Below are 23,364 nucleotides of genomic sequence, written 5' to 3'. Positions count from 1 at the left end.
ACAGTAGCTCCTGCCCCAGTGCCACTGTAACTAACTAGACCATAAGTCCCACCCCCAATGCCACTGTCACAAGTCAAACCATAAGTCCCTTCTCTGAATGCCACTGTAACCAACCAAACCGTAAGTCCCACCTCCAATGCTACTGTAACCAATCTGAGCTTACGTCCCACCCCAAACACTATTGTAACCAATCAGACTGCAGTTTCCAGCCCAAATACAACTGCAACCAATAAGTCACAGTTCTTGCCTCCAATGCCACTGTAACCAATCTAATCATAGGTCCCACCCCCAGTGCCACTGACACCAGTCAAAAACCATCTGTCTCACCACCAATGCCACAGAAACCACAGTTTCTGTCTATCACTGTAACCAATCAGACTTTAGTTCCTGCACCAAAAACCAGTCATCAGTTGAACCATATGCCCCACCCCCCAATGGCACTGTAGCCAATCAGACCTTAGTTCCCGCCCCAAATACCACTGTAACCAATCAGACCACAGTTCCCACCCCCAAAGCCTCTGTAACCAATCAGATCACAGTTCCCACCCCCAAAGCCTCTGTAACCAATCAGATCACAGTTCCTGTCCCATCTTAATGCCATTGTAACTAACAGTGCTGCAGTAAACTGTCTTTGATGAAAATGCAACAATTTAAACAAACAAAAACTGTGTAATCACGTTTGAAAGCAGAGTTATTCTTGATGCACACACGCTGTGTTTTCGCCAGATTCTGTATATCAGTGGTTCCCAACCTTGGGTCCGTCCCAGAGTTCAAATAAAGGTCAAATAAAGATGCATAAAATGTTCCACTAATAGTTTTATATAAAAATATTTTTGTATGTTTTTAAAAAAACATGTGCTTACAATAAGGCAGTCAAAAAACAATGATCTCTTATATAAAATATTAGTAACGATTCTCTTTTACACTAGCCAATTGCGTTCACGTTCCAAGCTGGAAGGACTGTCATTGGCTGATGTCGGTTCAGATAACGTGCGTGTCAACACAATATCAAAATCAAATGGAAAAATGCGGTGAGTCTTCATCAGATGTGAAGAAAAAATTTTGGTTTTATTGAAGGTCAAGACAAGTCCCGGCCTGAATGTGTGTTCTGTGGTGAAAAATTGGCAAACGGGAGCATGAAACCAAGCAAACTGAAAAGACACCAGGAAACGAAGCATCCAGAGACAATCGGTAAAGATCAGGAATTCTTCAAGAGGAAAAAACAGATGGCTCTGTCAAAAAGACCGACTGACATCAGAAAGGTATTCGAAAGAGCAGGTAATGATTATACTGTATACGTGTACATGTGTGAGTAGCATTCATATATATATATATACACACACACACACACACACACACACACATATGAGGGTTGGGGGGGGCTCAGATTGTCATATATATATATATGTGGGGGGGCCCAAGGAAGAAAGGTTGGGAACCCCTGCTGTATATCATGTACACTCTAGCCTTTATAAACTGTAATTTTATGTTAATTAGTTGTTTGTGCTTAGGAAAATGAAATGTCTTGCAGCAGTAATGTGCTGTCTGAGGCGTACGGGGTCATGAATGTGCTCCATATAAATAAAATGCCATTTTAATCGCTCTGATGTACATGTTTTGGATGCCTGGTAATGTCAGAGTGTAGAGATGTTTTAATTTACCTCGCTTATCTAATTATCATGCCATATTCATCTGAAATGGAGGGCAATTAAATGACACCGATTTTATTTCCTGAAATGGTTTTAATTCAGCCTTGTTTCAGTGCGAGTTTCGGAGTTGCAGCGTTTCAGCTCCACAGCTTCAGAGCTGAGAGTGAAATCAGATTTCAGGGATGGCGGAGCATGTTTCGTTTTACCTCGTGAAATGTCAATTACAGTCTTCCAGTAAATCAAATAAGCACTGAAGCCTGATGAGGTGGGATTTAATGCCCTCCGTCACGGCTAATTACAGTCACAGTCATTTCTAGATTTATTAGCGATTCATTTTTTTTTACAGTGCAATGTATTATAAAGAGTTTTAGATGGATTTGTACCAGATCAAGTTAGTGTCCTGTCCTCTCCTGTGTGTGTGTGAGAGAGTGTGTGTGTGTGTGTGTGTGTGTGTGTGTGAGAGAGACCCCTACAGGAAGAGTGATTTGGAGAACTTTTATGATCTCTGGCTGTAAGGTACAGATATTAATAATATAAATATTAATAATAAATATTAATATTTATAATACCTTAATTCATAGCACAGACGTTTGTTACATTTATGAACCACAATTATCAAATCATCCAGTGAGAACACATTCTCTGCACTCCAGTGTATTGCACATCATCCATCCTGATTCTGTCCTATGTTACCCTTCACAAAATGTCCACGATTTATCCATTTCTCTTGCCACTTTCCTTATATGGTCACTGTTTCCTGTTTTAGTGTGCATTTCTGAGTGTGCTGGTGTTGTTTCCTAGCTACCAGCTCCTATATTATTACGTCCTCTTTCGTTGCTTTTGGTTTTTTTTAAATGAGTTGTGCTTTGGTCTGTGATTCTCAGATTAACTCTAATAACTCTAACAAGCAGGTCCACTTGTGCAAATCTGTACTGATGAATTCCTTCAACGTCTACCGGAGTTCAGCTCCAACACTGATCTATCCAACACACCTGAGCCAGCTAATCACTGACTTCTGCCGGTAATTAGTAGCTAGAGGGCATGTGTTAGATTTGGGATTAAAAACAGTATGGATTTTAAATTCTCACTGCATCTGAAAATCCCTCTCTCTCTATCCGATATAGAGCAGTAGATAGAGGCAGAAGTGAGGAATTCAGACAGCATCCTGTGGTGAAGATTAAAGCTCTCTAGTGAAATTTTGAAGGAGAATATTGTGTAAAATGTGTTCAGCCACTGATATCGATGTTGCGCATTATGGAGGAGAAACTGATGGCAGACTATATGAGGCTAACCTGATAGGAACTGCAGCATATTACAGCACTGTAGGATATTACAGATCAGGTCAGTGAAACACTTAACACTGTTTTCCGCAGTGACTCTGCGTTGCCTTGAAATGACACTTTAGCAGCAGTGTGTATTAATGACTTTTCTAACTGGTGCTAAAATGTTCTCGTGAACTCGTTTAATGGTTTCCGTACTGACTTCCTCACACCTCTTTGTATTATTTAGCCTCAATGTTCAGAACTTCAGAGGCCTGGAATCAAACTTAATTACACTGTGTGACTGGACTGTGTCGGAAATATGATGGACGTTTCGAGGAACTTCTTTTGTTCGAGTTGAGAAGAGAAGAAAAATGAAAAGCTGGTGAAGCGAACCTGAAGCTCTTTAAAAACTTCTAGACTCATTTTCCTGTTCAAATAAAACAGTCTGGTTCATTTCCTTCTGTGAGTTTAAGAATTTCGGATTTTGCATGCTTCAAAAATATGAACATTTTTTTAAATATATTTGTTTCTATAATTGGTCACATAGAAAGAAGATTTTTACTTCACTGGGTTTAAACTGACATTTTGTAAAGCACTCAATTGTCACATGCTGTGTTTTGCTTTTCTTATTGAAGTTACACACCAAGGAGTCTGTTTTTATAGATGCGTATTACGTTAAATAAATATGAACAACTTCCAGCAAGAGTAAAATGTAAGCTCTCAGGTGATCTGATGGAAGTAGCTCCCTAATACATTTAATTAAAAAAAATTAAGGAATAAAGAGCATCATAAAGAAGATACACTGCATTTAAAACGGCTAAGCCCCGCCCCTGCTCTGCAGGTATGTACTCACTGACCTTGACCACGTCCTCGTCGGTGGATCGGCACTGCACCGTGTCCGAGACGTCAGTAATCGTTCCGTCCACCGCCACCGTCACCACCTTCACCGGCACCGCCACCGTTCTGCCGTTCAACACGGCCGTGTTCAGGATCTCGGTGTCCTGCAGGAGACGTCAGGGAGAGTGTGTTATTCAAACTCATCAGACTTACAGCTGAACCTCCTGATCCAGACAATCAGCGTCTGCTGAAGGTGATTATTAACTTTAACTCTACAGACACGCAGAGCTGATGAGCAAAACATGGTTCAGTTCAAAACACAGGGGTAAGTGAGTGTGTAGCATGTAGGTGTGATAAATTCACTGTCTAACCCCAGGATAGTAAATATCACAATAAAATCAGCAGTGTGTGGAGATACTGGAATATTGTTTAGAGTACAATAACTCAATTTATATGAAAGCAAAAGTTCTAAACAGACATGAATAGGAGGTGCACTTATTTATGTTTTTAGAAATCTTGCCAGAAATCTGTTTGAGACTAGAGGTGTGCATCAGGACTGGGATCCTGTAGAACGCAACACAAATGTCACGCAAGCATGAGGTTTTTACTTTCATGTGAGCGAGCGATATATATCAGATATAAAGCTCGTATAACACAGAAAAAGCACAGAGTGCATTTACAGTGTTCATTTATTCATCCTTAGTAACTGCCTGGTCAGGGTCACGGTGGTTTCAGTTTGGCTACTAGTTTAGTTATGTTTTGGGAAACGGAACAAAATTCGCTAGATATTATCACATGTATGTACAAACAAAATGAATAATTGTAGCTGGAGTGATGTAGCTGAGGATGAGGAACTGTCAGAGCCAGAGTTCACACCATGCTGACATTTCTACATCTGGTTTTTTTAACCCCAGCATTTCCAAGGGAATAGTGGTAGTGTTCATGTTTAATTAAAAAAAAAATCTAGTTTAGGTGACGTCCACTTTGGGTTTAAATTCAAAATACAGATACAGATACAGAGCACTGAACAGATACAGATACAGATACAGATACAGATACAGATACGCATAGTGGCACTGCATACCGCACTTCTCATTTCTTTGCAACAGAGAGATAATAAGTGTGAAACTCAGGAAGCCCGAGCACTAAAAGAGAAGCAGTAAGGTTGGAAGTGTGCAGTCGTGACCTCAGTAGTGCACTTGATCAGTAGGAAGCTGCAGGCGAGAGGAGTTCATTAGAAGAGGAACAGCACCAGTCTTTAACCTTTAAACCAGAGAGGCAGTGAAGCGCACACACACACTGGGATAATTGAGGCCATTACAGGCACTGAGAGATCCTCCAGCCTCACTGTCCTGTCACTGACACACAGGGGCACGTGGGTAATGTAGTTTCTTTTACCTAATTAGCAGGTCCTTTTCAATTAAGCTACATCCCTGACCTTGTGTGTGCATCAGGGTCGTGTAGGTCAGAGTGATCAGACCCTTCAGTGCTCTCTCTCTTTCTCTATATGCTTCTTTTTTCCCCTTGACTTTTCTGCTCTTATTACTTTTTTGAAAGGCTGAGATGACAAGCTAATCTCTACAGAAAGGCTAATGACAGGCTCATCTCGGCACAGGAGGCTTTCTTTCTCCTGTTATTTCCATTCTGCGCCGGCCCGGCTCTTCCGCTCCATTCCCTCCTCAATAGATTCTCAGCAGAAAAGGCAGTAGAAAAGAGAGAGGAAAATGGAGAGGGCTTGACATCTCTGCATGGCTTTTTTTTTCTATTTAATCCCATCCGTCTCTTAAAGGTCGTCTCGGCACGACTTTTGTAATGGTGTTAAAATATCTATGCTTTTTTAATTCCGGGATTAGGATGACACGATCCTGTAAATTTGCCTGACTGTGATGCGTTTCTTCTTTCTGTCAGGAACTAAGCTTTGATAGCTTTATTAAAATCTCACTAAGACTCAAGTGTGTGTGTGTGTGTGTGTGTGTGTGTGTGTGTGTGGGTGTGTGTTGTGCACTTTTAAAGACATCCTATCAAATTTGCTACCACATATTGAAGAAAAATTGAAGTAAAATCCAAAAGGAAAAAAACTAATTACAAACAATTTACATTTTTATAGGCGAAAAAAAAGAAGTGTCACAAAATAAAAATTTTGAAAGGGAAAAATAAATAACGAGTGCTGGCTTCGTCTGCAATATCTAAATATTTCTGCAATGCAGTGAAGCCTCATTGTTTAAGGGTTCTTATCTTCCAAAGAGAGTTAGAGCCGTTTCTGACAGAGAACCGCTGGAGGGTTTTACAGACACAGCAGCATAACGTTATGTACTTCCTCTCTGATTTATACTCATACATCATTTATACATTATTATTATACATTATTTATATCCTTTAAACACATATATAAGGGTTCCTGAAGATTTTTTTGGAAGGTTATGGATTCTTCATGAGCGGTTCTATCTAAAAGGGACAAACTGAAGAACTCTTTCACTTCCAAGTGTGTAGTACATGAAGGACACAATCCTGCGTTTGTCACTGTAACGTTCTGTCATATAAATATGAAGATGAGCGATTCTTTTTTTTTGTTTAACAAATTCGACGTGGTAGTCAGATGACAGAAGGAACAAACTGGAGCTTGCTAGCTCTCTCGGCTGATATCTTTGTTAGAAAGACAAAAGAGGAGTGCTGTACAAATGCTGTGACAGCAGTTTTACAGAGATTAAACCCTCTAATGACGTGATAATCATCCAAATCCAACGCTGAGGAAAGTTACGACTCACACTTATCAGTTCTACTTCAAATCCCAACTCTCTACTCCAATAGATTATCCACTGGAAATAATAATAAACTCTACGCCACATTATTATGTAAGAAATAAAACACTCTCTCTGCTGCCGTTGATTATTTTCCTGTAACAGCACTACATGAAGTGTATTATTTCTCTTAAAACACAGCAATCTGCCAACGATTACAGTTTTTATTTATTAAAGAGCAACATGTCATACTATTTTATCTATTTATAGTTACATTTAGTGGCAGCTACAAACAGTCGTTCCCTCGCCAGCTTCTTTTTTTCTCTCTTAAAAGACAAAAAATCTGCAGTTTTACTGAGAAACTGCGAAGCGTAAACTCCTCTGTCCTGAACACCTGAAGCTACAGCTTTACCTCTGACTGATATAAAGCGCTGACACTGGAGACTCCTTCCATAAATGTTAAATTAACACATCTCTACTCAGAGGAAAGTTCACTCTATCAGTGACTACACTCGTTTTTTAATCCATCTATCGTTAACCTGTGGATGAGCTGTTAGTATAGAAACGAAAACGTATTAGAACGAGTGTGTTAATATATCTGGGATTTGCTGTTATAGAAAATGAATCATCATCTCCTGACCAAGCGTTGCGGTATAAAGACAGTAATGATGAGAGTGTGACGGCAGGGAGGAGAAACTCTGCAGCATGGTGTAAGGAAGAAGAAAGAAGAACCCATCTTATATTTCTCACAGAGTTCAAATTGCTCCATCAGACCTCCTCCTCGTCCTCCTCCTCCTCCTCATCATCATCTAAACATACGTATGTGTGTGTGTGTGTGTGTGTGTGTGTGTGTGTGTCAGAGAGGTTATCAGCCTCTCAGTGGGCTAAAAGGGTTGGTAATAAGCCACAGCCAGATATCACAGCTAACGGCCTGTGGTCTCTCTCTCTGTGTCACACACACACACACACACATATATGATGTTTAGCTGATGATGATGAGAAGGAGGAGGAGGTCTGATGGAGGGATTTGAACTCTGTGAGCCTCAGACCTACAGGAAATGGATGGTCTGGGTACAGGGTCAATCCCGGGGCTAACATATGCTAGTGAAAGCTAGTGTGTGATGTGATGTGTGTGTGTCCTGAGTTACACACTTCCAGACATCCATACAACTACTTTACCATGACTCAAACCACACGACGGAGTATAAGACAGTTATAAATGGATTTTCAACACGGAATCCAGCGCTGTACTTTTGATCTCTATATGTCTCTGCGTTTTTCTTCCTTCAGAGACTGAGTAGGATTTATGATCTTCTCACCAGAATAAAAAAAGGAACACAAAAAGTTTTCTTATCCTCTAATTCAGCTTGCCCTTCTCCGAGCCTTACGCAGCTTTATAGATTTTTGTTGCACTTTATGGCAAATAAATTCTCTTGAATATTGTAAAAATAGAAAATAATAAAGGCTGTCATACACCGCACCCCAACATAGAGCTAATCTAATGATCTTAATTCCTCAATGTCAGAGCCTGATATTAGCACGCGCACTTTCATATTAGCCTACTCACGATCGAGACCTTTTCTGAGTGCTGAAGCTCAAGGCTCATCATCACTAACCGTTTCTCAGGAACGATTATCGTCCAGTTCATCATTCCTGCTTCCTCATCACTAGTCTCGTGCGTGTAAACCCCTTTTTTAAGACCCGTTGTGCTTTCTGTTCCTACACTGCTTATTTCTCATTCTTCTGTCTGTAGTTTTACATCTCAACCAGGATTCAGGGATAAACATTGATACAGATTCAGGAGCTGAAACTCTGAAGGTGCTGGACAGCAGTAGTGGCTCAGTGGTTAAGACTCTGGGTTACTGGTCAGAAGGTTGGGGTTTCGAGTCCCAGCATTGCCAAGCTGCCACTGTTGGGCCCTTGAGCAAGGCCCTTAACCCTCTCTGCCATCTCATGCCTGACCCTGCGCTCTGACCTCAGCTCTGACCCCAGCTCTGTTCCTGGGGTACGTGAAGAAAACAGCCTGGACGCTCCACAAAGCTGGGGCTTATGAAGAAGTGGCTATTTGAAGTTTGATAAAAGGCATGTTAGAGACTCAGGTTCTTACATCAGAGGAAATAAAAATTGAACTTTCTGGCCTTGGAACAAAGCATTAGTTTTGATGGAAACCCATCACTCTGAGAACACCATCCACACTGTGAAGCATGGTGGTGGGAGCATCTAGTTGAGAATTATACTTAGTCAGAGGTTGCCTCTATGACCAATGCCCTCTTTACTCCTTAGAGAGGGAGAGAGAGTAAGACAGAGAGAAAGAAAGAGGAAAGGGAGACAGAGAGAGGGGGAAAAAAGAGAGAGACAGACAGGATGAGAAAAGGGGTGAGAGACAGATGGGGGAGAGAAGGGAGAGAGACAGACAGAGATGAGTAGAGAAACAGACAGAGAGAGAAAGAGAGATAGAGAGACAGACAGAGAGAGAAATCTATCACATAATGAACAAACATTTGTAATACAGTAGATAGAGAACCTGACAGCTAGAGAAGCTTTGCTCCGCCCCTAAATTCAGTGAATGTGTCCCTACAGCCAATCAGGTTGGATCAGTAAAAATCCCCTCACCGAACAAATTCAGCTTCATACTGAGAGATTTTTTCCCATGATGCTACGCGTGCAGCTTTAGCCTCTCCCTGTAGAGAGCGTCTCCGTCCCCAGTGTCACGTCTCCGTTACAGAGAGGTGTGAAATGGCAGCAGCGAGAGTCATTAAGGTCTCAGAGGAGGAAGTGTGACAGGAAGTGAAGAAGAGCCTCTCAGGGAGAGACGGTGCGCTAACAAGCAGGTGGAGATTCACCGAGAGACACGCGTCCCTTTACCTCGTCCCAGAGGGAGCGCGCGCAGACTCGGGTCTGGTTTCCCCCCACCTCTATCGTTCCACGGGTCTTTAATTAGGCCTGGATGGTGTAGAGGAGAAGAGAAAGGAGGGAAGATGAGAGAATAACAGAGACAGAGAGAGAGAGAGAGAGAGAGAGAGACTGAAAGAGAATAGTGGTGTAATGAGGAACTCTTTGGCGTTTATCAGTTCGCATCTTTACTTCCTGCTTCCAGCTGAACTGAAGTTCTCAGTTTCAGTGTTGAATAATTGAACTTCACTTCAGTGGTGATGGTGATGCCGAAGTGTCACTAAGTTCCAGTAAACACACGGCGTTTCTGCTCCAATCAGCACAGTTTAAATGTAGCTCAAATTTCTATATAAACATCATTATAATCTTTAAAGGTTTCTGTCATTCAGTGTAACATCACACTATTAGCACATCATCATCTAACCTCATTCATCATGTAATAGTTTCCTCATAAATACCACTACAGTGCATATAACAGCTGTGTGGTGTGTGTGTGTGTGTGTGTGTGCGTGTGTGTGTGAGATTTGGCAGAACTGCCAAAGCGTTTACATAATCTAAAGGACCTTGTGATCATAAAGTGTTTTACACACCAGAGAAAAATAAACTCCTTCCATCACCACAAAGCCGAATCCTCCCATCCCCGCGCTCGTGTCTGATAATTAACTCTCGTGTTTTCTTTTCTTTTGATCTCATGTAATACATCCTGCTCGAGTCTTCAGGTGTAATGTGTACAACACCGAGGCTGACAACATGAAGTGGAAAATAGCAGAAGCAGGAAAGTAAACATGGAGCTGGGGAAAAAAAACGGATTCATCGGAATAAAATCAGAGTGGAGCTTCTAGATAACGCGAGCTCAGGGACGTGTTACTCGCTAATGCGAACGCAGGGTAAAAGCGTACGGCGTATCAGCCAAAGTGTAATGTGTAACAGCTGATATGGCGAGTGGATTTACTCTGCGTTCACATTAGCGAGTGCACAACTCCGTTTCACTGCATGTGAAATATTCACACAAACTCACGTAGGAAACTTGTACAGAGCCGGTGTGACTTCTGCATTCTGTACTAGTGTCAAAGCGAAGCCTTCAGCCCTCGAACACACTGTGTGTGTGTGTGTGTGTGTGCATAGATATAACTACAAAGGGATTAGATAAGTGTGTGTGTCTGCGTGTGTGTCTGTGTGTGCATGTGTGTGTACTGACCTCATAAGCTCTATAAATAAGAAATGAATGTGTGCCAGATTAGAACATGAAGTTCCAGCGTTTCTGAGTAAACATCCAGAAGATGTTCGCCCTGCTGTGATGAGACACTCGGGTGTTTGATTAGTTTTGTGTGTAGGCACACGTACACGGCTCAGAGACCGACACTTTCTCTACGACACATCCCGAATAAAAGTAGAGTAGTGGAGTCTGAGAGCGAGGACAGGCGCGAGAGAGGAGGACCGGAGAAAAGGCTGTGGAATAGCCGAGAGCTCGGCGAGCGAGCGAGGGATAGTCGTGAATAAAACATGGCCGGATGGAGGTGACAGGGCTATATTTTAACTTTATAGGACAAATCCCTCGGCACTCTCATGAATACCACACCTGCAATCCGCCCCCGTATCAATGAGTCTGGTGGGAGGATCTGGCAACCCTGGTGAATTTCAACGAGACGCTTTCTTTATGCAGGAATCGGCGCTGAAATGCCAAGGTCGGGCTCGGAGGCCGCACGCAGGACGCTTCTGGGACTTCTTTTTTTTTTTCCTCGCTGGACGCAGCTGTATAGGTTCGGACGATTTCTTAAGAAATGGAAATGTCGAGCTTGGATGACACGTCCCATCTGAACGCCTTTCGCATTGTGACGGAGAAGGAGACGGAATAAATGGAACGGACTGGGGATAGAATTGAATTCTAATAAACGTTATTTAACCTCAGGGGTGCCATTGGCTGCCGGACAAAGACAGCATCAATGTCAAACAGCAGAAAAGACAAACACGACTGCCAGATTATTAGGTACACTAGGTATAATATGCCAACCTTTTCCTGAAATACTGCACATTTTTTATCTAGTAACTAATAAACTTGCTACAGCACCTTTACAAAAACAGAACAATGTGAGGGAAAATAAATACACAAATTAAATACGCACAATCAGCTATACCATATACGCTGCAATTATTCAACAATATTATTATTGTGGACATTAAAAATATCGTCCCCGTGTGTTCCATTCAGGAGCAGCTGACATAAGCAGGCACGATTTTTTTATGTTTAGCAATGTCTGCGCTCCTGAGATCAATTCTGTCCCATGTGGAAGGCAGAATAATCAAAATCCTCATTCGGAAATTACTTTAAAATGAGTTTTCCCAGTCGAAACTTTGCGTCCTTGGTTCGGTTTCACTAATGAGCGAATGCTTTTAGAAATATTTCTATTACAGCGATGCTGAAAGGAGCTCAGTTCTCTCCATAAGAGTTTCAGGAGGATATTTAAGGCTTTATGGAGCTCAATTAGTATCAATATACTTTACACTGATCATCCTTGCGCTGATTATGAGATATCTATAACAGGGATTTAATAAATCTTACAACTGCGCTGCTGTAAAATCTGAAGCGCTGGCCTGGGAATATGGCTAAGTAGGGAAGAGGACAGGAAGGTTATCAGGAAATGGGAAACTCAGTAGTTTGCGCTGTTGCTGTATTTCTCTATAGTGTGTGTGTGTGTGTGTGTGTGTGTGTGTGTGTGTGTGTGTGAGAGAGAGAGAGAGAGAATCGCTCTTTTCCTGTACAGCTTTTTATCCCTTTGCTCCGTCTTATCGAGCAGGTGAGTGATCGATCTCCAGTGCTGAAACCCAGCGCTCAGCACGGCTTAACCTCTCACTCTGTACATCACTCCATCTTTCACCGCTTTCCCCCCATCGCTCTCTGGTGTGCAAAAAACCCATTATTCTTCTTCCTGCATCTTTCTCTGCCTCGTCTTCAGTGTTTATAAAGACAAAAACTGACTGAATCTGGTGGTTTTTAATTAAATGCATTGTTGCTCAGACAGAAGACAAACTGGACTGACAGAGCTTGTATTCTCTAGCGTCCACTGAGGCACACTCTGAAAGTTTTTTTTCGGTGGATCGAAGAGAGCGTCCTCGCCCCCACAGCTCTGCCCCCGCTGGGGCCTTGACTCGCTGCCTCTGCCCTCTGATCCGCGCCACTGATTCCTCCTCGGCTCAGAAAAATCCATCTCTCTAAACCTCGGACGGCAGACACGCGACATGCGCTGGGTTCCAATACTGTGCTTAAACACGCTCTCGCTCACTTCCCCTCTGCAGCTGGAGCTACGTTTGTTAAATGACCATTACACCACAGAGCTATAGCATTCTGGATTCTGATTGGTCAATAGGTGTTGATTAATTTTCTATAAAATAGTAGTGCATCTGCAAATCACGCGTTTATATTAACCTTCTGACATTTTAGCGTTTCTATGGTAAGTTATCGTTTCTTGTACGGCGGACGCTTCACATAAATGGATCATAAAATCATTGATGTGGTGAAGTTTTCTGTAAAGAGATGTTTATTTAACATTAATGGAAGGAGTCTCCAGTGTCAGCCTTTGTAACAGTCAGAGTTGAAGCTGTAACTTTAAATAATTTCCATCTTCAGGACAGAGGAGTTTATACTTTGTGGTTTCTCTGCTATTTTTGAATCTTATTAACTTCAAGAGAGAGAAAAAAGCTAATGATGGAACGACTGTTTATAGCTGCTCTAACATAAGTGAGAACTGGAACTAACTTGTTTCACGAACACGAAATGTAACTATAGATGGATAAAAGTCACAATGTGTCATTCATTAATAATGAAAAAAATCATAATTGTTAAGCAAAGTGCTGTAGTGGAAGAGGAATAAAACACTGTGTGTCATGCTGTCGGAGGAAAATAATAAACGACAGAGAGGAGTGATGAAGCGGGGTTACTGTTACTGACGTGAAGATGATTATTTTCCCAAAACCGCATGTCCTGCAAATTTTTTATTCCTTCTACAATATATCACTGCAGTTGATTATATTTTTCAGCCATACCTGTCAATACATAATGTCACCACAGCTAAAGGTTTCATGTGACAGATGCAGTGTTCATTTCGGAAAATTGCTCAGTATTATACTGAAATACTGAGAAAGCCTCTATTTAACACTGTGCTAATAAACTGAACAGAAGTACAATCTATAGAAAAATCCCATCTTTGAAGCGTATTCGCTTGGAGACCCTCGTGCTGCATTAGAGATGTGCACAAATACGGTGAGCAAAGGATTGTATACTGTAACACACACACACACACACACACACACACACAGCAGTGTGCTGTTTTCTTGTTCCCTCCAGCGATCCTGTCAGCACCTTCCTCTCCTCAGCCTCATTTCAAACAGCGCAGGGAAACAGCCATGAACACAAATCAACAGATGAACAGCAGATAAATCTGTAAAAGCTACAGAAGAGGAAGGAGATTTAGCTTAAAACCTGACACAGGGGTTCACTCAGGGCTCTCTCTCTCTCTCTCTCTCTCTCAATCTCTCTCTCTCTCTCTCTCGGTTTTGTACTCTGCCGTACTGCATCATGACCCGAGGCGTCTCCGAACCTCTGACAGACAGTTGTGAGGAACAACAGAGCTAAAGCGCAGGAAGGTGACACACTGCTGTCAACTCGCATGTCATTCTGGATTCAGTTACTGTGTCTGTACACACACTGACACGCTGAACGCATTTAAAGGGTTTGGAGTTACACGTGAAGTAGCTTTACCTTTAAAATGTGCCGGGAATAAGATCAAATAGCAGCACAGAGGCATTAAGGGTAAAGGAACCAGAATCCTTCTGGATTCTGATTGGTCAGAAAGTGTTGTAGTGCAGCTGCAAATCACAGATTTATATTAATTCTAATATGTCATTGTTTCTATAGTAACAGCTCATTTACTAGGACACCACAGAAACGGATTTTTAAAAACTGGTTCTGTAAGGAGACATTTATGGAAGGAGTCTCCAGTGTGAGCGCTTTGTAACACTCAGTTCCACAGAAATATCTTCAGGACTGAGGAGTTTATGCTTTGCGGTTACTCAGTAACGTCGCAATCTGCATTTTTCTTATTAAATCTTATTAACTTCAGGAGAGAGAAAAAGAGACGCTGCTGAGAGAACGACTGATTATTGCTGCTGGGGAACTAACTCGCTTCATGAACATTGCATGTAACTATAAACGGATAAAAATTACAGCATGTACAAATGGTTAGCAAATTGCTGTGGTAGAAGAGGAATAAAACGCTGAGGGACATGCTGTTATAGGAAAGCGGTGACAGTGACGCCGCTTCATCACATTGCCTTGTTGTTGATTATTTTCCTATAACAGCATGCTACGATGTGTTTTATTCCTTACATAACATTTATCCATATAAACCATAATACACACAAAAGTAATGACAGAGTCACTATAATCCATAAATTCTCCCATATGGCTGTATATGGTTCTGTGATTTGTATACGTGGTAAAATGTATCAGTAATGTATAGCTAGTGTATGGCACGTTGCGATATATTAGATGATAGTACCATATTGTGTTTTCACGTCGATTAAAAACAGGAGGAAGCTTTGCTGCTCATGATCAATCACATGACGTGAATATCACCAAAAAGAAGAGAGTGATATCATAATACGACACTGTGGGAACGTCCTCTTAATTTAAAAAGAATGTTACGATGCTAGTATTGTGTCAGTGTTTGTCTGCTATCTGGATTAACACGCTGCAGTGAGTCTGAACCTTTCTGCTAAACGCTCTGAGGCGAACACTCTGTTTCTCCTTCACTTCACTCGCACGTAAGAAAACCGTCCTCTACGTCTGTCTTCTCTCCATCATTAGGCGTTGTTGTGAAAGTCATTATGCGGTGTAATTGACATAATCTCTGTCTTCTTCTGGAGCTGATTTCAGAGCAGAAAACAGGATGTGAGGTAATTAGCGCTAGAGAGTGACCTTTTCATTGTCTGTCCTGGAGGAGAGCAAAAAAAAAACAAGCGAGAGTTCGGTGAACAGACTGCGGTGTAGTGCTGGTTTGATCCTCAGCCTTGTCATGTGACACCGAACCGCTGTCTGTTTATCGGGGACGTCTTTAAAGTAGACACGAGCTACCTTTTCCTCTGCAGGGACGTCTCACTGATCTCCAGTGCTGTTTTTTTTTTTTTTTTGAGCTGCCCCTTATATGAAATGCCCTTGGAATGCCCGCTGAGTATTTTATCCTCCAAAGTGGAATAGAAGAAGACCTGAAAAATGCAAGGAGAGGAACATAGAACTGCAAATAGCCTGCGATTAACATAAATCCCTGTAGTACGTGGTTATTTAAGACCTGAAAGGCAGAGGAGTGGTGAGTAAATGTAGAGTACATCATCCACACTGATTACAGGACTTGCGCATGAACAGAGCATACTTCATTACGCTGGCTATAATCATTAACGCTACATGCATTATGCTGGTGTATGGGACTGAGCGTTCCACTTACACATCTCTGCCACCTTAACACTGTACCTGAGCCCCAGAGAGAGAGAGAGAGAGAGAGAGAGAGAGAGAGAGAGAGAGGGAGGGGGGTATTAGGCACCGGGGTGTCGTATATCAGAGCTCTCATGGTGGAGTGTGTGTGTGTGTGTGTGTGTGTGTGTGAGTCACACCAGCTTGAGAAGTGTAATGCGATACACTCGCCTACTCAGAGCCGAGGCTAAATGTGAGGGGAGGAGAAGGGAGGAGAGGACAGGGAGTAAGAAAAGAGCGAAGATGAAGCTTTAGCTTTATAAAATGCAATTTAAGGGTCCTAGGGTAAAATAGTGACAGATGAAACAAGACAGAGTAAAAAAAGCGTGAAGAAATTCTGTAGCTGCAGTACAGCAGGATATTAATGATTAGCAGACTGAGAGCAAAACAAGAAGAGGCGGTTTAGTTTGCAGACACAGTGAACTCTGAAACAGTCAGAACATTTGTTCACTAGGCTAGCATTTGTTCACTAGGTTAGCTTTTGTTCAGTAGGCTAGCTTTTGTTCACTAGGCTAGCTTTTGTTCACTAGGCTAGCATTTGTTCACTAGTTCAGCTTTTGTTCAGTAGGCTAACTTTTGTTCACTAGGTTAGCTTTTGCTCACTGGGTTAGCTTTTGTTCAGTAGGCTAGCATTTGTTCACTAGGCTAGCTTTTGTTCAGTAGGCTAGCTTTTGTTCACTAGGTTAACTTTTGTTCACTAGGTTAGCTTTTGTTCACTAGGTTAGCTTTTGTTCAGTAGGCTAGCATTTGTTCACTAGGTTAGCTTTTGTTCACTAGGTTAGCTTTTGTTCACTAGGCTAGCTTTTGTTCAGTAGGCTAGCTTTTGGTCAGTAGGCTAGCTTTTGTTCACTAGGTTAGCTTTTGTTCAGTAGGCTAGCTTTTGTTCAGTAGGCTAGCTTTTGTTCACTAGGTTAGCTTTTGTTCAGTAGGCTAGCTTTTGTTCACTAGGTTAGCTTTTGTTCAGTAGGCTAGCTTTTGCTTGCTAGTTTGCTCAGACTCAACTAGAACTGAGCAAGATATAGAGCAAGAGACATAACACATTTTAATCATGTCTGTTCAGATACAAGTACCGGCCTTTTGATGGACATGAGGAAGTTGCAGTTTGGTTTGACCTCATGTGAGTACGATGATAGAGATAATCTCAGCACCCATATGATGTGAAATCCATAATTAGAAAGATTAAATATGTAGGAACACCTGTACACCTGCTCATTCATGCAGTTATCCAATCAGCCAATCATGTGCTGGGTCATGCAAGAGCTTCAGTTGCTGTTCACATCAAACATCAGAATGGGGAAAACATCTCAGAGATCTCAGTGGCTTTGACCGTGAGTATTTCAGAAACTTCTGGGATTTTCACACACGACAGTCTGTAGAGTTTAAACAGGGTGGTGCGAAAAACAAAAAACAATCCGGTGATCTCAGGTGTGTGGGCGCTTGCTGATGAGAGAGGTCAGAGTCAAATGATCAGACTGCTTTGAGCTGACAGGTAACTCAAATAACCACTCTATACAACCACGGTGAGCAGAAAAGCATCTCTGACATCCAACCCTGAAGCAGAAGACCATGTAAGATTCCACTCCTCTCAGCCAAGAACACAGAGTCACCAAAACTGGACAGCTGAAGATTGTAAAAATGAAAGTTTCCACTAAAGCCCACCTACTTCATACTAGAGCAAAGGTTGGCATCATGTTGGAACGTTTCCAGAACGTTCCTCTGGAAAGAATCAGAAGCTTGTTGTAAAGCTTTAAGCAGAAGTCTCTTGGCCTGCAGGTGATGCGATGTACATTATTTTTATATTGACTGTGATGCTAATAATACGAATGCTTTTACTCGGCATATAGACAAAGATAACTACGACGACAGTGCGTACTAAAGTGAACGTTGTGCTTCTGACTGTACTTTTCACTGGCATTGCTAACGACGCCCACGGCTGATTCAGGAGCAAAGAAATGTCCAGAAGTTCACGGGTGCTGCGGGGTTGATGGAAAAACATCAAAGTCTAAACATTTCAAACTCAAAATAGCTTCAGCTCCAGTGTACGTCGAGTTTCCTCTTTACTTTACTTTATTAGCTGCTCATCAGTGTATCTAATAAAGCAGCAGCAGGGTGTAAAGCGTATAGACACGGATATAGTAAGTAATAAACTCACCTCTCTGCGTAAATAAATGATCATAAATGTCATTCATTCTCTTTTTCCCTGCACATTTCCTGCAGTAAACGCAAGGCTGGAGGACAGAAGAGGCTGTACGTGTGGAAACGCTGCAGCAGCGAGGACGCACACCGATGCCACGCTTGTTACTGAGCGACTGCAGAATTCCTGCAGTGCTTTCAAACAGCTCAGCAAAAGAACGAAGGTGTGCTTGAAAACCTCTGAAAACAGGACAATTACCTGTTACCTACAATTACAGCTTCTCTTCTTCTGTTCTGGCTGTTTTTTTAGTGTCCTGACAGATTGTACGTTTCTTTATTCTGTCAGCAGTTTCCCTTCTGTCAGAGAACTACAGAGGAGCAGGAGCGAAAGAGGAACCCACGTATGAGCGAGTAAAGCGACAGCGTTAATACCATTACTGAAAAAAATAACAGAAAACAGTGTGATGGAATGGAAATGGTCATTCTGGATTGTGATTGGTCAGAAGGTGTTGATTCGTTTTCTCTAGCAGCAGCTCTGACAGTAGTGCAGCTGTAAATCACAGGTTTATATTAATGCACATGTTCTAATACGGTATCGTTTCTATAGTAACAGCTCGTTCACAGGGACGTGTACAGCACAGGGTTCGCGTAAACAGATGAAGAAAAAAAAAAGTTTGTAATTGTTGATATGTGAGGAGATGTTGATGTAACACTTACGGAAGGAGTCTCCAGTGTCAGCGCTTTGGAACGGTCAGAGGTAAAGCTGTAACTTTAAGTTTTCCGACATCTTCAGGACAGAGGAGTTTACGCTTGTGAGATGAGAGAGAGAGAAATGAGAGGCTGATGAGGGAACGACTATAACGTAAGTGAGAACAGGAACTAGCCTTCACCCTAAACCTGATCAACTGGCCAAAGCAGCAGCGTAGCACTGTGCAAAACTCCTGTCTAACTCCCAGCTCCACCTCCTCCACTCCACACCGTTTCATGTTTGAGCTGAACGGTTACTTTAATGCGCTTTATGTGCGAGTCGTCATCGTATTATCTCTGTGATATATTGGGAGAACTCTGGTGAGTCTTTCACACAATACAGTGCAAGGTGAAATCACACAGTTGTACAGAACAAGCTGTACTCCTTCTCCAAACTCCCACACTGTCACACTGAAACTTTAGAGCCGACTTCATAACACACACTTCTCCCGTGTGTACTGAGAACTGACACGCAGGAGCTCGGTCATGTTCACAGCTCACGCACACGCGCACACACACACACACACACACGCGCACACACACACACACACACACACGCACACACAATCAGCTCTACTCTGTATCATCTCCATACACACACACACACACACACACATTCAGCTCTACTCTGTATCATCTCCATACACACACACACACACACACACGCACAAACAAACACACATTCAGCTCTACTCTGTATCATCTCCATACACACACACACACACACATTCAGCTCTACTCTGTATCATCTCCATACACACACACACACATTCAGCTCTACATCTTCATATACACACACAGACACACACATTCAGACACACACACAGCTCTACTCCGTATCATCTACGCACACACACACACACACACACACACACACAAACAATCAGCTCTACTCTGTATCATCTCCATACACACACACACACACACACACACAAACAATCAGCTCTACTCTGTATCATCTCCATACACACACACACACACACACACATTCAGCTCTACTCTGTATCATCTCCATACACACACACACACACACACACACACATTCAGCTCTACATCTTCATATACACACACAGACACACACATTCAGACACACACACAGCTCTACTCCGTATCATCTACGCACACACACACACACACACACACACACATAATCTCAGCTGTACTCTGTATCATCTTCATACACACACACACACACACACACACACATTCAGCTCTACATCTTCATATACACACACAGACACACACATGTGCAGACACACACACAGCTCTACTCAGTATCATCTACACACACACACACACACACACACACACATTCAGCTCTACATCTTCATATACACACACAGACACACATGCAGACACACACACAGCTCTACTCCGTATCATCTACGCACACACACACACACACACACACACACAAAATCACACTGAGCTCTACTCTGTATCATCTCCTCACTGTCCACAGACTGTCCTAATGGGTGTGGCCTATTCTCCTCATCCACCAAACACACTCCAGACACACTCCTCACCCACCACACACACTCCACACACCGTTCTCACCCACCACGCACACACTCCACGCACACACATACACACACACAATAGTGATTACCATATCTCTGGTGAAGCATGGTGGTGGCAGCATCATGCGTTAGGGCTGCTTTTCTTCAGCCAGAACTGGGGCTTTTATTAAGGTGGAGGAAATCATGAATAACTACAAACACCAGTCGATTTTAGTGCTAAACTTTCAGGTGTCTGCTAGTGAGTTGATGATGAAAAGGAATTTCTCTTTTCAGCACGACAATGACCCAAAGCACACATCCACATCAACAAAGGAACGACTTCACCAAAAGAAGAGCCAGAGCTCAGACCTGAATCCAACTAAAAATCTGTGAGGTGACCTGAAGCGGCTGTGCACAGGAGACGCCCTTACTATCTGATGGATCTAGAATGTTCTTACAAGAAAGAGTGAGAAACTATTGCCAAGTCAAGATGTGCCACTTAGACTCTTACCCAAAAAGATGCAGTGGTGTAATAAAATCAAAAGCTGTTTCAACAAAGTATTAGCGTAGGGGTGTGTATACTTATGCAACTAGGTTATTGTAAGTTTTTTATTTTTCCTTTCTTCCCGAAAAAAGTTTGATTGTTTTTCACTTTTTTGTACTTTGCAATTGCACATTGAGGGTGGGAAAAGTTCTGACATGATTTATCTTAGCGTCATTCTTTTACTTCACAGAAGAATTTTAACAGGGGGGTGTAAACTTTTTATATCCACTGTACCATGTTCAAGTTTATTTTCAGTGCAAATATGTGACTGGAGCGCTTACTCAGCAAAGAATAACCAAACCTGAGACATCCAAATCACTTCATATGCACAAGACTGCGGCAGAAACTGGTATTATGGATGTGTTATTGAGCCTGGTCTAAGTTTTAAAATGCATCTCTCTCTCTCTCTCTCTCTCTCTCTCTCTCTCTCTCTCTCTCTCTCTCTCTCTCTCTCTGACTAGCTGAGTCGAGTCACTGAGCTTTGCTGAAGCTAATAAATGGTCTTTTGTTCAGATTGATTAACAGCAAGGACACCATTAATTGTGAAATATGCTGCACATTAACAGAGAGAGAGAGAGAGAGAGAGAGAGAGAGACAGGAATAAAGTGAGAGAGTGGTACAGAGGGGAAATTGAGTCATGAACAAGAGAGTGAGGAAGTCATAAATATGATCAGAGAGTGCTGGGCTTTAATAATGGTTAGTGTTAATAAAGCGTGACCTTGGCGTGGAAGTCGTGTGTATGGGCTGTGTATCAGCGCTGAGAGGAGAGACACGTGAATGTTAATTAGTGATGAAGCTCTCTCTGTTCTCACATCAGCACAGAGCCGTTAGCCATCTTTCACCCCTGCGACTTACAATACTGCCTCAGCGGATTAATCACTACCATAAACTACTCGATTATTCCATTATGTAAGGAATTAAACACTCCGTGGCATGCTGTTACAGGAAAATAATCAGTGCCATGATGGTGTCATGATAACAGCGCATCCTGATGTGTTTTATTCCTCTTTTTATTTATTTATTTATTAAAGAAAGATCTTTTTATCCGTTTATAGTTACATTTAATGTTCGGAAAACACGGTAGTTCCTGTTCTCACTTACGCTATAGCAGCTATAAACAGAAATCCAGCCTCTCTTTTTTCTCTCAAAAATAAAAAACTCAGCTTGTCATGTTACAGAGAAACTCAAAAAATAAATCAAAAACTCAAAGAACAAAAACAAAAAAGTTTAATTTGAGAAAGAGATACTGGTCAGGTTTCAAGGTTATCTCCTAAAAAAAAACCGAAATCACCATTTCTGAGCAGCGTTCAGAGTCATCGTTATGAGAAATCCAGTGTAGCAGGAGTGGAGACGCTGGAGGAAATACTGGACTCACAGTCCCAGAATGCACTGCAGCTATATGACGCAGCTGAGATTCAGCTAGTTAGTGATGTAGGAAGTGCCGAACAGCATCGCTGTTTACGTAGTTATGAAGCAAGTGCTAAATCACAACTATAAGGAGGGAGAGAATGGAATTGTGGGTAATTTAGGAAACCATTAACCAAAAGTTTCATTATAAAATAAATATTAGATGCTGCTGAAGGTCACACGTTATTTATAACGATTAATATGCAAATGGTTGAGGGTGGAGTTTTCCTTTACAGCGGTAAGAGCTAACCTTCTGACTGATAGTGTCACATGACCCTGATCCACTGCTGATTATTTTTTGAATTACAGATCACCAGATGCACCTCCACGCCAACGTTTCCTTAAGAATCAGCCTTCACTTTATTCCAGCGTAGCGGCAGATGCTGTGAGGATGAAGCGCTCGAGGAAGTGTTCCGCTGGGCTTTGCGGTTAGCTGCTGGCAGTTGACCAACTTCCTGTCACGGTTCTGTTTAAAAGCGCGGAACATCTGGATCGGCCTAGTGTTTTAATGTAAACACGGCATAACGAAGACGTTTCATTCTGCCTTCACGTCTGTTCTCACCTTCTAGCATTTAAAGCTTTAATTAACTCAGCATCATTACTGAGTCAGAGGAAGGAAAAAAATCTTGTAAAACATGATGTTCCTGAGCTGCTGTGAGGAGATTAATATTACGCTCCGTACGCTGGGGCTGGAGACAGCAGATCCTAGCAGCATGCAAACCCAGAACATTAAAGAGGTTTTTTTCTCTTGTTGAACAGCATTTATTTGTTAACTAATTAATTCCACATTTCTACCAGCGAGGGCGCTAAAGTAACATCGCTTAAAATAAGCAACGTGCAGGTTTCCAAGCTAATAACCTGCTTTATATTTTATAGGTTTATAGGTTTATCTTTTTATAACCTGTAGAACATTTTACTGGATTTAAAGACGGTGATAAAACAACACGGTTACTGTAACGTGGAGGAGTCGTAGCAAAATAGATCAGTATCCACACATCTGACGTGACAGAAGTGTAAACACAGAGACAAACATTTTCTCTCTCTCTATCTGTTTTTCTCTCTCTCTCTGTGATTCTCTCTTTCAATCTGTCTCTCTCTATGTCTGTCTGTCTCTCTCTCTAGTTTCCCTCTCT

General features: G+C 42.0%; 1 protein-coding gene across 3 annotated transcripts in view; it reads right to left on the bottom strand.

The window, feature by feature from the left end:
* si:dkeyp-14d3.1 (transmembrane protein 132C) overlaps nt 1-23,364 on the bottom strand; it is a 214,835-nt gene that overhangs the window by 23,568 nt on the left and 167,903 nt on the right. For 2 of the 3 annotated variants that reach the window (XM_034306290.2, XM_034306291.2), the window contains one exon: nt 3,769-3,912. In XM_034306290.2, the coding sequence (XP_034162181.2) occupies nt 3,769-3,912 (144 nt within the window). Of the gene's footprint in view, nt 1-3,768; nt 3,913-18,751; nt 18,929-23,364 lie in introns of those variants that run through there. The other variant, XM_053236173.1, reaches the window with a different exon arrangement.

The sequence above is a fragment of the Pangasianodon hypophthalmus genome, chromosome 8, assembly GCF_027358585.1.
Source record: "Pangasianodon hypophthalmus isolate fPanHyp1 chromosome 8, fPanHyp1.pri, whole genome shotgun sequence".
Lineage (NCBI taxonomy): Eukaryota > Metazoa > Chordata > Actinopteri > Siluriformes > Pangasiidae > Pangasianodon > Pangasianodon hypophthalmus.
The sequence above is the reverse complement of the archived record's forward strand: the minus strand, read 5'-3'. Positions and strand labels throughout refer to the sequence as shown.